Below are 14,145 nucleotides of genomic sequence, written 5' to 3' on the forward strand. Positions count from 1 at the left end.
GCTCGTTTTTACATCATTCCAAAGAGAACTAAATGGCCTTTTTAGAAAGTGAACCATCGATAAGGAAATGTTGCAGTTTTCTCAAAAAATGCTTGCATTCAAGAAGTTTTAGATTTGCGTGGTTTTTTTTTGAGATGCAAAATCCACTTGAACATGGCGCTGCTTTTCTCGAAGTTTCTCAAGAACCATTCGAGCGAGAGATTTCGTTTTGGCATCGTTGGATATAGAATTGAATGGGGGATGACCCCATGACCCCCCCCCTGGATCCGCCCTTGACCAATGGGTGATAAATCGGTACATACTGGTGGCCAATAGGATTTTGTGCTTTGCCTTTTTAATGGCGCCGGTCTTTGCTTTTTAATTAGCACGGCAAAGATGGAGAAAATCAGAAGGATAATTCGTAATTTTGCTGTGTAATTTTTAAATTAATCTTCCCCAATTTTCTCACTCATCTGACCAGTTACACCAGTTGAAAACGTTCCTTCATTCTGACAATTCGTTAAATTATCTAGCAACATCTCAACACCATGTGGAGTTCAACGAAATTACTAAAAAATCAGCAAGATTACAGCAAAGAGTAAAGAAAATATTCAGCCACATTCAATGAAGATAAATGATTGAATGAATGAACTGTTGCAGCCCCTTTGGACTTCGCTTGAAAGACCGAGATGTGAAGCATATAAAAATATCGGAAGCGCAAAAAGTCTACGAAGTGTACGAGTTCAAAGAGGAAATCGGTCACGGTTCGTTCGGAGTGGTCGTTATGGCGATCGAAAAGGCGATGAACAGATCATGGGCAATAAAAATCGTACATAAGAATATCGTAAACGTTTATGTGGTTGGCATATTTAAGCCGCTGTACCGTAAAATTTTCAGGCCGGCACCAATAAGCTGACTGAGGTGGATCGGGAAATCAAGATTTTAAAAGTCGTTAGTCATCCGAATATTATTTATCTGGAAAAAGTGTACGAATCGCCCAAAAAGATCTACATGGTGCTCGAGCTGTGTCAGAGGGAGCTTTTCAAGGTTTACCTGGATCAGAAACCGTTTTCCGAAAAAGTAACCAAAAAAGTGATTTTGCAATTGGCCTACGCTGTTTCTTATCTACACAAGAACGGTAGTGACTCGAGTCAACTGACCGACTGCTTTTGATAACACGCGCTCAAAGACATTGTTCACAGGGATGTGAAAATGGAAAACATTCTACTGGCCGATCGCAACCAAAGTCAGGACGAATATTTCATCAAACTAACAGACTTTGGGCTTAGCATCGTGAAATCGGGCGTTGGCATTAAGAGCTTGATGACTGACTATTGTGGAACCATCACCTACATGCGTAAGCACATTGACAATACTTTTGAAGCCATTAATTGCTTTGAACAGCTCCGGAAATTCTGCAAATGAAAACCTACAGCGAATTATGCGACGTGTGGGCTATAGGCGTCATCTTGTTCATGATGTTATATGGGAGATCACCCTTCATGGATAAAACCGATGAGAGAATTTCATTCAAAATCTGCAATGATGAACCCGACTATGAAGATCACGAAGTCAGTGCTGAGGCCATTGAATTGCTACAAGCCATTTTGGTAAAAAAGCATATTTTGCCTGAAGTCGCTGGTTCTAATTCGTTTGGTCTCAACAGAATAAAGACCCAGTTCAACGAGTCACCGCCCTTCAGATAACCGAGAACCAATGGCTGAACAATAAACGAACCACAGGCAACAAGCACAAAGATCAAAACATTGTCGATATGATGAAGCAGTTTCGAAATGAAACAACGCCTCCTAATACAGCGGCTAATCGCGTGGCTCGCGGCCTGGTTAGTGGAAAACTCATTTTCAATCTTAAACGTATAGCGCTTTACTTTTAGAGCCTTCTCGATGGCATGTTCGACTACTCCACCACGCGTTTGTCTCAAAAAAGCGGCGCAAGTAACGCAAACAAATTTAATCAATTAGCAGTTACTCACTTACCAATTCTAGCCAATCAGAAAACGGATCTTCCGTGAAAGTTAAAGCAGTCGTACTTCAAAACTGGTCCGCATCTGAAACCGCAGAATAAATCGTCCAGTTTCCATCGACCATCAAACTCTAAAACGCAATCAATTAGTAGGGGATTTTGTTCTAATTCAGGAATGTTACTTTGATCTAGAGCAAGGATCTAAATAAAAATAGCTATTTAGAAACAATTTGAATCCATTGTTTTATATCAATCAAAAATCATACACCATTGAAGTACAGAACAATCTTAAGACAAACTTTATGTTAAAACAATTCCGTAAAGTATCGGTCTATTGGATTGACTCATACAGAATGACAACTGAAAATTTTATTTGGAATGGAATCAACCAAATGATCGCGCAATTATATACAAAACTCTGCACCATACCAAAATGTAGACAATCTTAACTGTGTAGGTCTGTGACAGGTAATTTCGGATGAAATTAACCATCACAGATGCAATTGAAATAGTTCTTTAAAAATAAGTCACTATAAAGGCACCACTTGCCTGTATAACAGGGAGACTGGCCAATCAAATTACATACAACAAACAACCGTTGGAGGAAGACACCAACAAGTAGAAAGCCAAACTTCCAATGCGCGAGCATTGGCAGTTTGGCCTAATGAAATATACTGCAAGAGTTTTATATACAATTCTAAGACTACATTTGGCAGTGAATAGAAAAGTGCGGTCACGAGCACAACTAAGTAACGCGAATTCCCTAAATAATTTAAAATATAATTACAAGACCTTTGCATCATACATACAAAACACACTGATCTAAAAAAAGTCATTGATCCTAGACTAAGTTCTATGTATTTAGCCTAAAAAACTTTCTGTATTTTATTGCCCTTAATAAGATACTCACCTGTTGAACAACTTTCAAATAACCTGCCGGCATTATGAGGTGGTTGACGGTGACAAACCTTCATAGAAATTGTATCTGTTTTCATATATTATTTTAAAAAAACGAATGAATGCGTTTTTACAAACTTAAAACAGTCTACTAGTTGACGTGAAGCGACGAAAATCAAGGTAAAAGAGACTTAAACTAAATTTATACCTATCATTTACATAAAATTGGACATTTTTACAAATCGAAGGAGGAGTTAAATAATAAGTTAGATAAGAGGTCAGGTACCGCGGCTAGCGTTCACACATCGCACGGTCACTGTAAACCATCAGCAGCAAAAGTTGAGAGCTAGTCTGTGGCAAAAATGAAAACCTATGAAAAAATGTCACAAGAGCGAAAAAACTTGATGAATGATGATACGGTTGGTGCCAAACGACGTATGGGATGTGTTGTGAGCTGGCAGCAGCACCATTGCCACAAAGTAGCTCTTATTTTTGCACTGAAAATGTCCGTCACAGATTCGTTTTCACAGGCAGACGGCTGCGACCCCGGTTCATTATGCGTCATCCTCCTCACCATCTACATCTTCCTCATCTTCTGCAAAAATTTTACTCGATATACCAAAATGCACTGGAACACGTTACGGGTTTTTAAGTCACTTCGAACCAGAACCCGCGACGAATTCAAACAAAAATTCCAATAAACACTAGGACATACCTTCTCCATCTAGTTCATCATCTTCACCTTCAGGAATGTCTTCTTCTCCGGTGCTTTCCTCTTCGAGGATTTCTTCCTCTTCCTCCTCGAACTCCTCTCCCTCTGAGGTCGCGCCATTTTCCTCTTTCTTTGCTTTCTTAGGGTCGTCAGTTTTGTCCTGAAACGAAAAATTCACGTGTTTTATCCAGTGCGTTTTTACTGTTACTTTTTAAGTGATATAAATAAAAGCTTGCGTTGCCAAAGTTCTCATTCAACTTGGATACGTACAGGCGGAGGCAGAATTCGACGGACCACGTGCGTAGCACTGTAGGCGACAACGAGGTGAAAATATTGCTAAATTAGCCAGGTTTTAATAAACAAACAAAGGAGATTACAAGACGATTTCAGAATGTTGGCATCAGATGATTTTGCCTGAAATAAAGACTATTTGTATCTATATTTAATGTGTTTGATTTGAAAACAAATAGCAGACTTAGTCAAACAAGCGTTAAATTCAACCAGTGTTGGACGCGAACGAGACTTTGTAATGAAAACTAGTCAACCCCAACAAGCCTCAGAACTTTACTAGACTCAGACTTTAGACGTTAATGATATTTTAGGTACCATTTAATTAGAAAAATATGCATCTCCGTATGGGATATCAACGTGATCCGATCGACTGGCGAGATATTTGAAACCATTCTTCAAATAAAACCACTTTAAGCCTGTGTCCCATGCACCCGTTTATACGATGGTATGATGATACGAAAATGTTTCTATTGGTTCTCTATTCTCCAACCAATACAAACACATTCGTATCATCATACCATCGTATAAACGGATGCATGGGACCCAGGCTTTAGACTTCGAAAGACCTATTTACGACTGATCTGACAATCACAACCAATTTTCATACACATACATATAACGGTTTTAAACTTTCAGATGCCCTGAAGGACTGTTCCGTTCGTCAATGTTTTTGATTCAAAAAAATGTCCTCTCAAAACTAGCCCATGAAAATCGAACTATCTTCAGCTGTGTTCATTTGATTCACACCTATTTTTGAGGGCCCAAAGGGGAGAAGTTCCACCCTTTTTATTCCATCATCCACTGGCTAATTCCAAATGGGGTTCCATGCTCCAACCGTTTCCAACGTAAGATTTTTCCCGTCATTAGCAGACAAAACGCTGCTGCTATTTGAACGAACGGAATTCAGTGTGTTCAAAGCAAAAGCCAATAAAAAATAAAGAAAATGAGAACTTGAAAATATGTTGGCAAAAACACCTGTGGGACCGGAAGCCCAAGCAGCAGGCAGATGGACACACGCGCCTGTTTCAGGCAGCCGCCTCTAATTGGATCATTAGAGGGTACAGCCGTACGAAAAACAATAAGGATCGCGCGAAAATGCTCAATCATCCGAAGAGGAAAAAATTGAGGTATTGGCAAATTAAATGGAATTTGCGGCACTTGCTACTTGCACAAAAGGCTTCAGTTATAAATCAACGCTTTTTAATACTGTGCCAGAATCTTTGCGAAAACACTCCTCGGAATACCGTAATCAGGCGGAAACTCTTAAGGAGGTTAATTCGTCGCCCCATCTCGCTCTGTTAGATAACGTCTTATCTGAAATCCCACACTAGACAAAGAAAGGCATTAGCAGGGTCTTGCGCACCAATCGGAGGAATAACGTGCACGGCAAGTTTCAACATCTGCCCATTCATCGCAATGTCCGTTAATGAACACTGCTGGTATATTTAATTTACATATAATTTTTTTGAAATCATGATGTACAACTCATACAGAAGGAAAGTAGGTACAAAATGTAATAAATTACAGGCGGAAACGCATTGAGATGGAACTAAGGCAGGGAAGCATGCTAAGTGCGGGAACCGCTAGGAGTCCTAGAATTGCCTTTTGAAAGCTTAGAAAATACTTGTGGTTCTGCTGACTTCCCCTAATACCCTCCAGATGAATATTTACTATCAAAAATCAATTCCTTGTAGTTATCAAAAATACCTTCGTGGAAACGTTTATTTTTCTACTTTCAAAAGTATTTGCTTTAACTATTCGGAGGCCTGATAAAACGTAGTCTACAACAAGACGAGATACCATGTGTAAATACGAATAACACCTATATAAGCTGATGGGAGTAAAAAGGACACCCAATTAAATCACTTGCTCTCTTATTATTTATTCGCTGTCAGGGCAATCACGATTAGTAAAGTGTGAAGTTATAACAAGAGCCTGGCTCCAATATAGTTCAGCGGTTATCTAATGATAAGTACAATGATTCGATTATTTGAAAGTGGATGGAGGCCTGATTGGATTTAAATCAGAATTTGGCGCTCAAAAACTATTCAGTAAATTGGCTTTTTTAGAACCGCACCTCTAGTGCAATTTGGGGGGTTGAACAGTTTTATAATTATAAGAGCATGATACTAATTAATTAAATAACAAATTAAGGCAATGCGCTTAGATTGGAATTAGCCAATGTTCAAATACCGACGCCACGCTATAGGCAGCCATTTTGAAAGTTTCCAACAGTTCGAGAACTGCTAGAAATCGGAAATTGATGTTCGAATTTCCCAGCGTGGACTATTTATGTTAAATTAAAAGGCAAAAAGCTGTACCCTCGCCTCGGGGGCTCATTTAGGATTCTATTGATTTCGCCATATTGAATGCTCGCTTCCATAGTAGGCTATGGCCGGCTAGCCTCACGCCAAGGTGTTATCGTTATTATGGCGGGATGCACGGGCTTGGGATTTTGTTTACAAATCTTTTTACCCTTCACAATATCTCCTTATTTCGGGTCCAAAACGCTTGAAAACGCCAGACCTGATCCACGTGTTGTTGTTAACCTATTAATAGATGATCTTAGGCGAGGAAAGGAAGCCATTATGCATTTTTTCCACGACCGGTCTTTAACTCACATGGCAACAAGCGTCACCTTGTTTCAACTCATTAACGAAAAAGCACGCTGTAGTATCTATGAAAAAGGCCACACATCACTTTTTAGCGCTTATTTGCAACAAAAGACTTGTCACGATGGCGGAAAACAAAAATATGACAAATAAGAAAATGTGCCTTTCTTGAACTTACCTCGGCCGGCCTCTTGGTGCCTTTCAATTCACATTTGGCGTCTGCACTTTTGTCGTTTTCCAACTTTTCTACGGCGACTTCTTTATTTTCCTTCGTACTCATTTTGTTTATGTTTTTTTGGACTTTTACTTTAATCCTTGCAAGTTAACGCGGCGAAAGTCGAAAACACTACTGACCGGCTCAAAGCTAGCTTGGTTCAAAAATTAATATGGCGCCTCTTTGCCCGACTACCGCCGCTTTTACCCGAATCATCCGCTTTGCTTTGCTTGCCGAATTTAGAACCAATTCATGCAGCAGCAGTTTCCTAAGTAATAAATGTGAATTTCCAAATAAGCCCTACTTTAATCTGCTTTATGATTTTTGCGAAATTAATTGTGAAACTCTCCAAAATGAGGGGTTCGAGATCCAAATCGGAGCTAGCGGTTTTGCTTCGAGATCTCGAAATTCGTTTATGATGCTTCCACCAGGCGGCGCAGTTCAAAATTCTTCCCGCTGCCTAATGCTCATTTCTTTCTCAGAAAAACCTCTGCTATTATCCAAATGAACCTCATCCTAATGATATGATAAATTTTGACAAACTTTTTGACAAAATGTCTAGTTTTTACATGCAAACTGAGTTTTAAAGCCGATATTAACTTCCGTAATTCAATGGCCGACATTAATGGTATTGATGCAACTTTAAATGGCGGCTGTCGGCTTTGGTTCGAAAAAGTAAAAATTGCACTTATGCTTTCCAAATATTTCATTTAATTAAACCATTTTGCATCCATCTGGAACATGTTGTAAATAGTGTGAAAAATCTAGTCGGTTTCCCCAAGTACTGGGTGTTTCGTAATAAAATGCCAATTTTCAAGTAGGCTATTCAAGGGCGTATTTTGAGAAAATCTCTAAAAAATCTTTTTAACTAAAGAGTGCTGCGAAACAACAGAATTATTTCCAGTGACAATCGTGCGGAATTTGCACTGGATCATTCCACAGAATTAATACGCCACTGGTTTTAAAGAAGACATGGGAACTTTCTATTCATTTCTTCATTCAAGAATTTTGTTTGAAATGCTCTAGGCCCTTTAACGTACGATTTTCGTATGAAAAAAATTCAATATTCTTATACATTAAATTTTTATTTGTGCAAAAGATTGTCATTAAACAGAAGCAATGTTTATGCAGCAGAAAAACTTTGGCTGTGATGGAAAATATTCTTGCCTATCCACTATGTAGAATTTTAAATTTACCGCCTTTCTAAATGGGCGCCATTTTATATCATGATGCCAAACTGCCGTTTTAAACGTAGACTCTTACTATGCACCTGGAAAAACTTGCAGGGAACATTGGCAGTTAGAATATTCAATGAATTTTTCTAGTGCATAAATCTGTGATTATTTGATTTTTATCACAAATAAACTATCAGTATTTAATGAATTTGACGACAGGGGGAAGAAACATCTGTCCATGTTTTAAAGTAACGGAAAGCTGACAACACCTGCCAGTTGCGTTCACTTCCTTTTGCTAACTGGTTCTGTTTCGAAGTCAAATAGCAAAAATGGTGAGTTCGAAAAAGCAAATCTACAATAATCCTAATCATTTGCAAGTGTTTTTAAATAATCTTAGGAAATACGTGAATATCTGCAGCTCTTTTACATCGCCGGCCTAATATTTTTCGGAATAATAATTTGTTAAACTAAAATTCTCGATTATGTAGGTTATGTTTATTGAGAAGATGTCAAGGGCTGCGAAAGTGTTTTTAGTGCCCTTAACGTGTAATTACTCTTGCAGGTGAACATACCGAAACAGCGACGCACTTTCTGCAAAAAGTGCAAAGTTCACAAATTGCATAAAGTAACACAATACAAGAAGTCCAAGGAACGTCATGCTGCTCAGGGTAGAAGGCGTTACGACAGGAAACAACAGGGATTTGGTGGTCAAACTAAGCCAATTTTCAGAAAGAAGGTACACATCGTTGTTTTGTATATTTCATTAGTAGAGTTTTGGGAACAAACTCTTAATCAAACTGAATAGTTTGAACCTTGAGGTTTCCAAGGAAAACTCCAAATTTTTCAAGTCTACATGGGCATTGATAGAACAAAACCAGTTACTTAACGAGCACTTTATCTCGTTTCAATGGTATCTGAAATATTTTATAACAGGGCCCTCTGATTATTTCAGCCTGCTCTTAGTGGGCATCCAGTTTTTACGAAAAACTGCTTTAAGCTCAGTTACAGAACCAAACTTATCCTATTTCGCCCACACTGTACTTGCATTTGACCGGTTTTTGTAATACAATTAAATTATTTCTCCATAGGCAAAGACCACCAAAAAGATTGTGCTAAGGATGGAATGTGCGGACTGCAAATACAGAAAGCAAATTCCCCTTAAGAGGTGCAAGCACTTCGAACTTGGAGGAGACAAGAAGCGTAAGGGTCAAATGATCCAATTCTAGAGTAGTTAATAAAGAATTACTTGACTATGTTTGTTTTATTTCAAAATGTTTATTTCATTTACAGTCTGAAAAATATATATTTGGTGCATATAGTGATATAAGTGGTCCTTAGAGTAGTAAAAAGGTCTTATGTATGTAAAGGAATTGGAAACTTCACCTAAACTACACATCCGGAATAACTGCATCTGGATTGCTGAAAATTGGTACTTTTTTAGAAAATCATTACTGACACATTATTTATTAGTAAAATGTTATTAAAATATTTATTAGTAAAAAAGTTTACGCGTCAGTTATCGTGCAACTAGAAATAAATTAACCAATCTTGGCATGCAACCAGCTCAAATGAAATATTTTGAGGGTGGAAATTTAATTAGGTTGAAAGCTCAGAAATTAATTTTCCTTGAACTCACAATTTTCTATCGACACGAGAAAAAATTTTCAATTTTTATCTGCGTTTATAGAGCATGCAAAAATCAGATTTCAATGTGATTTGAACTAGAAAAGTTTAAATTGTTCAGTTTTTAATGGCGCAAAATATACCGGACAGGCTTTCAAATTGGGCTGAACACCAATTGAAAACTTAAAATGAGTGATTAAAACTCATTAGGCAGCACTTTTGTGTAAGATCTTTTGGCCTTTACTGAAGAATAAGTAAAAAAACAACAACTTACTCTAAAACGGCTGGATCAACTCCTTCAGCTTTCATTTGGAGCTTGACTGCCGGCGCTTGTACTCCAACCTTCAACATTTTGAAGAATTTTGCAAATCTTGGGTCTTCACTAGCTTTCACACCGGTTTGCCCAACTGGCTCCTGCTGCGCCTGATTGGCCTCTAACAGAAAATGATCACACTAAACACTTGCCTTAGCAACTTTTGTCACCTTCTTACCATTATTTACTGTAACATTTTCCTGGACAGAGTCTACTGAAACTGGCTTATCAACTAACTCGGGTAAGGCCAGTGTTTCACTTTGGGGTACTTTCGGACTTTCATTGGCGTTGCTTGGCGATTGCTCTCCGTTGAACCCTGGTATTGAAGAAAGCTATTTGAGACATGAAGACACAAACATGAAGCAATTTGCGCCGACACAAGCACTTACTTGGGACTCCAGTATGAGTAGGGAGGCCTCAATTTTTTGCACTTTGTATTCGAATTGCATGAAGCGAGACTCGCACGACTGACAAAAAGTGTTCAGGTAAGACACCGTGTTGGTGATAAAGTGGTTTACGAATGCGATAATGCGTTTTTGCTGTATGGGCGGTATCTGGAATCACAAAAAATTGAGATTGTTGAAAATCTGCAACAAACTGGTTTTATATACCTGAGTATAATCCAGGTCAGTTTTAATATGTGGAAGCTCGTCGGTTTGCATTTTCATTATTTTCTAGTTCCATATAAAAGCAAAACTTGTGATTTTTGACACTTTGGCTGAACATAAACAAAAACATCTCAGTGTTGCCAAGCAAAAATCAGCTGACTCTCTTGGATGCCACATGAAATGACATTTTACTAGCTGTCTAGGTGTGGTAGACACAGAAACTTGTCTCTGGGTAGACAGATAATAAAGAAAATTAATTTGAAAATTTTACACATTTTTTAAATTCATATTAATTGTAAATGTAGATAAGTAAGCATTTTCACTGACGTTATGCGGTAAGTAGTTATCGCCTGCGATGACAACATTCGCTTTATACATTTTACATTAAGGTTCTAGTGTTCAATGAAACGACTGGGGCACAGTCCCGATATTGACTAGGTGCTTCTCGGCCGTTAAAAGCCCGAAACACTCACTAGTTCCAAAAAATGGCAAATTGCCAACGTCTTTGAGAAATTCAACATTCAAGTCAGCTTTGAAGTCTAATCAATAGATTCTTTTAAATTCAATCACGATTATCATCACCATGCTTTCGGAAGTTTGTTTCTTCTGTCTGCTTCCCAATTCTAATTCACATTCTGCTATTCATTAGATATTCCGTTTATGTGGCAACTTACTATTAAAAAATCGTCCAGAGGGTCCAGTTTGAACCAAAATCCAAGGCCATTAGCATTGCATGTTGTGACAACCTTAACAAAGCAAGCAAAGGAAATTTTACTATTTACCTTTTAGGAATTTTGTTCCTACGTTTATTTTATCTGTTGTCTATTTTATCAATTACAATTTTAAGTTGAAAATCCTCCCAACTATTTACCGCTCTGTTAAGGTCTAGTGCGACCACGCACATACCGTTCTTCGGTATTAGGATGTTTTGCAACCTCCCGAGAAACAGAAAACGGCTCCCCAGCACTTGCTGCTGACTGATGCTGTTTTGATCCAATATCGACTTGCTCGGTACGCCTCAATTGATAATATTCGCCGATTTGCCCATAATTGCAATTCGCTAATACCGGTTGTTGAGGAAGTAACTGTGCTGCATATTGAGTGATGTTTAGTCGCGGATCCCTTGAAGGAGGTTGGTCGTACTTCGGGTCGTAAACGATCCTTCCAGGCGGTTGGTTTGGTTGCTCTATCGCCTGATCACTTATACGGCCGGGCCCTCCAGGGCTCCCAACTGAAGAAAACTGCTGCGAAGACACTAAATAACTCCCATAGGAAGGATATAACGCTCCCAAATGAGGAGCGCATTCAGCAAAGCTAAATTCCTTTCCATTCTTCATCTCTTCAGGGTAATATGGCTTGTAGCGCTGTTCTTGCCGCTGCCAGAAATCTTGATAAGCGGGATGTTTGAGTCTTGGGTCCTCTGGAGGCCTGGAATATTCATGTTTCGGAGAAATGGCCCTGCGGGACCTGCTTACCGCATATTCGGCATTATCTAGGAGCCGACGGTTACTTTTCTCCGCAGAATAATCCTCCCTAGCTTGTTTCCTCCCAGGCGATTGCTCTCTGGATCCTTGACGAGGAGGAGAAGCAGGAGACGGGGCAAATTGCGGATACCTTTCATTCATCCGGTGCGGTGATGGTTGGAAAAACCGATTCGGTTCAGTTGTCGCTAATCGATCACGATTTTGTTTGGAATGGTTCACTTGTCTCTCTAATGAATCCTGTTTAGTGCGTCTGCTGCGGCGCTCGCTTCCGAGGGGCAAAAGCCCCTCTTCGTACTTGCGTGAAGGCGATCGACTTCGCAATCTATCCCTCAATATCGCTGGTTCTTTGTCATTTTGTCGTGGTGAGCGTTTTCTTGCAGGTCGTTTGGGCGAACGTGAGGTGCGTTTGGTTCGCTTTGGCGAGTTTCGCTTGCGATTACGCTCTACTGGTGAGCGAGCACGCCCAAAGCCTGCTAACGGCGAACGCCGACGCTCATTCGAGCGGTTTCTTCTGCGATCTCTGCTCCGATGTCTGCTGCGTTCTTTTGGGGAAACAGGCCGCTTCTTAGATGAAGGCGGTTTATTGTCGTCCTTTTCAGAAGTGGACTTGTTCAGAGGCGATAATTCAGGCTTTTTTGCAGGATCATCAGAGGTTTTTTCAGTCGATTGGCGTCTTTTCCTAGACGATGATTTTTGCGTTGCAGGTGAGCCTTGTGAGCCGTCTGTTTTTTCTTTGGAAGACTGTCGACGTTTGGTTTGGTCTTTGGAAGCTCCGTCGGATTTTTTGTGCTCTTTTTGAAGGCTAACGCCATTTTCCCGTAGTGGTGATTTTCTTCTATTCCGCTCGCGACTATTGTCTCGACGACGACGTTCATCGGCTCTGTTTCTCCGCTCTCTCTGCCTCCTCTCCTCTTGCTCTTTCAACTCTAGGGCTATGGGTTTTTTGAATGGCCGATCTCTCCCTCCGAACCGCAGCTGCCCAGATTCTTTCTTGCCGGCGAAGCCGCCTCCTAATCTCCGCGGTTTCCAGCCTTTGAGCAATCTAAAATCAATCTCCAATAAGCAAAACGACACAATCCCGCTCTAGTAGCCAACCTTTCGCATTCAAAGTCAACGAAAATGGCATTTCCATCCACTACCATCCGATTAGCCAGCCGATATGCTTCCTCGGCCGCTTGCTCCTCTTCGTATTCGACAAAAGCGTAGCCCTTCGGCATGCCAGTGACAATGTCTTTCACCAATCTGAACCTTCTGAGTTTGCCATATTTTGAAAATATGTCTTTTATTGTTTCCTTGCTGGTTTCGTGATTCAATCTGCTGATGAATATTGTGGACTCCGGGCGGCCTTTGACGAATCGGTTTGGATTGTAGTCGGAATTCAGCGCTCGTAGGACCGCTCTGTCATGGGGCTCGCTATCAGTGCCATCGATCGAGGCACATTTTATTGGATCGTATGTTTTCGCGTACTTAACCCAAGTGTCTGTCTCCGGCTCCATATTTATGTTGCTTTCCATATGCCTGCAACAAGCAAACATACATTTCTGCACTAGAATTACAGTGAAATTGTACCTATTTTTGTTTGTGTTTTATCTATACAGGTTTTCTCTATTGACTTCTACTAGTTGAGTTGTATATCTATAGCTTGCGATTCATTCTAGTTAACTTTGAAGTCAATAATTACTGGGGATTTATGTGCTAAAGTCCTGTTGCTTCGGGTCATATGCTCATTGCAGAAACATCAGCAACTTTTAAAAGTAAAATGGATTTTGCAAAATTTACCTGCAAAGCTCTGTTTATGATACATTTAATTGGGTTAGGTGTCTTGACAAGAGCACAAGTGAGGTTACGGTGTAACGAAGTTGCTGATCGCGCCTTGCCAGACCTATAGTTTTGTGGCAGCAATTGGGGAATGTATCACCATAGATGAAGACAAATATCACTGTTTTTCTGGTTCAGTTTGTAATAACCAAGAGCGGATCCGGGGGGGTCATGGGGGTCATAAAAAAATGTTGGCATTATCTTGAACCTAAGTGTTTGATATTCAAATTTCGCTTTCTGGGTGAAAACTACTCGAATTTCCTCACTAACGTTGTTACGACTGAATCGACTTTTCAATTCTATATCCAACGATGCCAAAACGAATTCTATGGCTCGAATGGTTCGAATAAAGGCCATTTAGTTATCTCTGGAATGATGTAAAAACGAGCGTTCTTGCTCATTTTGCTTCCGAGAAACATGCAAAACGGGACGGAAA

The 14,145-nt window shown here is 39.7% G+C and overlaps 6 protein-coding genes across 9 annotated transcripts in view; 3 read left to right on the top strand and 3 right to left on the bottom strand.

Annotated features, from left to right (window-relative positions):
* Positions 1-443: 443 nt before the first annotated feature.
* LOC109535354 (serine/threonine-protein kinase 33) lies at positions 444-2,966 on the top strand. Of its 2 annotated transcripts, XM_048668424.1 has the most exons (8): positions 444-577; positions 640-823; positions 877-1,117; positions 1,169-1,336; positions 1,384-1,589; positions 1,646-1,822; positions 1,874-1,934; positions 1,986-2,966. In XM_048668424.1, the coding sequence occupies exons 1-8, from the start codon at positions 528-530 to the stop codon at positions 2,009-2,011; spliced, it is 1,113 nt and encodes a 370-aa protein (XP_048524381.1). In that variant the 5' UTR covers positions 444-527; the 3' UTR covers positions 2,012-2,966. The 2 variants fall into 2 exon arrangements, with proteins under 2 accessions (XP_048524381.1, XP_048524374.1); XM_048668417.1 differs by having other exon boundaries at positions 1,874-2,966.
* LOC109535363 (bacchus) lies at positions 2,181-6,850 on the bottom strand. Of its 2 annotated transcripts, none has more exons than XM_019901252.2 (3): positions 6,653-6,850; positions 3,575-3,731; positions 2,181-3,451 (listed from the first exon to the last, which is right to left on the bottom strand). In XM_019901252.2, the coding sequence occupies exons 1-3, from the start codon at positions 6,752-6,754 to the stop codon at positions 3,414-3,416; spliced, it is 297 nt and encodes a 98-aa protein (XP_019756811.1). In that variant the 5' UTR covers positions 6,755-6,850; the 3' UTR covers positions 2,181-3,413. The 2 variants fall into 2 exon arrangements, with proteins under 2 accessions (XP_019756811.1, XP_019756810.1); XM_019901251.2 differs by having other exon boundaries at positions 2,181-3,454.
* Positions 6,851-8,082: 1,232 nt separating this feature from the next.
* Positions 8,083-9,114, top strand: LOC109535362 (60S ribosomal protein L44). The gene is made up of 3 exons (XM_019901250.2): positions 8,083-8,195; positions 8,426-8,599; positions 8,952-9,114. The coding sequence occupies exons 1-3, from the start codon at positions 8,193-8,195 to the stop codon at positions 9,087-9,089; spliced, it is 315 nt and encodes a 104-aa protein (XP_019756809.1). The 5' UTR covers positions 8,083-8,192; the 3' UTR covers positions 9,090-9,114.
* LOC109535353 (WASH complex subunit 3) lies at positions 9,110-10,575 on the bottom strand. Its single transcript, XM_048668449.1, has 5 exons — positions 10,411-10,575; positions 10,189-10,353; positions 9,978-10,131; positions 9,761-9,920; positions 9,110-9,282 (listed from the first exon to the last, which is right to left on the bottom strand). Exons 1-5 carry the CDS (start codon positions 10,465-10,467, stop codon positions 9,252-9,254), a joined length of 567 nt encoding a protein of 188 aa, XP_048524406.1. The 5' UTR covers positions 10,468-10,575; the 3' UTR covers positions 9,110-9,251.
* A 29-nt stretch (positions 10,576-10,604) lies between these two features.
* The window catches only part of LOC125505171 (N(4)-(Beta-N-acetylglucosaminyl)-L-asparaginase-like), a 5,716-nt gene continuing 2,175 nt past the window's right edge, over positions 10,605-14,145 (top strand). The window contains exon 1 of the mRNA XM_048668427.1: positions 10,605-10,742. The gene's annotated coding sequence lies outside the window, so the exon portion shown is untranslated. The remainder of the gene's footprint in view (positions 10,743-14,145) is intronic.
* LOC109535359 (U1 small nuclear ribonucleoprotein 70 kDa) lies at positions 11,185-13,728 on the bottom strand. Of its 2 annotated transcripts, none has more exons than XM_019901247.2 (3): positions 13,671-13,728; positions 12,987-13,409; positions 11,185-12,933 (listed from the first exon to the last, which is right to left on the bottom strand). In XM_019901247.2, exons 2-3 carry the CDS (start codon positions 13,403-13,405, stop codon positions 11,286-11,288), a joined length of 2,067 nt encoding a protein of 688 aa, XP_019756806.2. In that variant the 5' UTR covers positions 13,406-13,409; positions 13,671-13,728; the 3' UTR covers positions 11,185-11,285. The 2 variants fall into 2 exon arrangements, with proteins under 2 accessions (XP_019756806.2, XP_019756805.2); XM_019901246.2 differs by having other exon boundaries at positions 13,461-13,712.

The sequence above is a fragment of the Dendroctonus ponderosae genome, unplaced genomic scaffold (genome assembly GCF_020466585.1).
Source record: "Dendroctonus ponderosae isolate FM_Combo_2020 unplaced genomic scaffold, Dpon_F_20191213v2 Dpon_F_20191213_1, whole genome shotgun sequence".
Classification (NCBI taxonomy): Eukaryota; Metazoa; Arthropoda; class Insecta; order Coleoptera; family Curculionidae; genus Dendroctonus; species Dendroctonus ponderosae.

Bases quoted from the DNA above. Each gene is read 5' to 3' on its own strand.
- LOC109535354 (XM_048668417.1), top strand. From the start codon at position 528: ATGTGGAGTTCAACGAAATTACTAAAAAATCAGCAAGATTACAGCAAA. The intron at 824-876 runs GTAAACGTTTAT...TAAAATTTTCAG, and splicing joins AAATCGTACATAAGAATATC to GCCGGCACCAATAAGCTGAC. The intron at 1,823-1,873 runs GTTAGTGGAAAA...CTTTACTTTTAG, and splicing joins ATCGCGTGGCTCGCGGCCTG to AGCCTTCTCGATGGCATGTT.
- LOC109535363 (XM_019901251.2), bottom strand. From the start codon at position 6,754: ATGAGTACGAAGGAAAATAAAGAAGTCGCCGTAGAAAAGTTGGAAAAC. The intron at 3,732-6,652 runs GTAAGTTCAAGA...TTTTCGTTTCAG, and splicing joins GCACCAAGAGGCCGGCCGAG to GACAAAACTGACGACCCTAA. The intron at 3,455-3,574 runs GTATGTCCTAGT...AAATTTTTGCAG, and splicing joins TGATGAACTAGATGGAGAAG to AAGATGAGGAAGATGTAGAT.
- LOC109535353 (XM_048668449.1), bottom strand. From the start codon at position 10,467: ATGAAAATGCAAACCGACGAGCTTCCACATATTAAAACTGACCTGGAT. The intron at 10,354-10,410 runs GTATATAAAACC...TTGTGATTCCAG, and splicing joins CTGACCTGGATTATACTCAG to ATACCGCCCATACAGCAAAA. The intron at 10,132-10,188 runs GTAAGTGCTTGT...TGTCTCAAATAG, and splicing joins TACTCATACTGGAGTCCCAA to CTTTCTTCAATACCAGGGTT.
- LOC109535362 (XM_019901250.2), top strand. The intron at 8,600-8,951 runs GTACACATCGTT...ATTTCTCCATAG, and splicing joins AGCCAATTTTCAGAAAGAAG to GCAAAGACCACCAAAAAGAT.
- LOC109535359 (XM_019901247.2), bottom strand. From the start codon at position 13,405: ATGGAAAGCAACATAAATATGGAGCCGGAGACAGACACTTGGGTTAAG. The intron at 12,934-12,986 runs GTTGGCTACTAG...GATTGATTTTAG, and splicing joins GTTGACTTTGAATGCGAAAG to ATTGCTCAAAGGCTGGAAAC.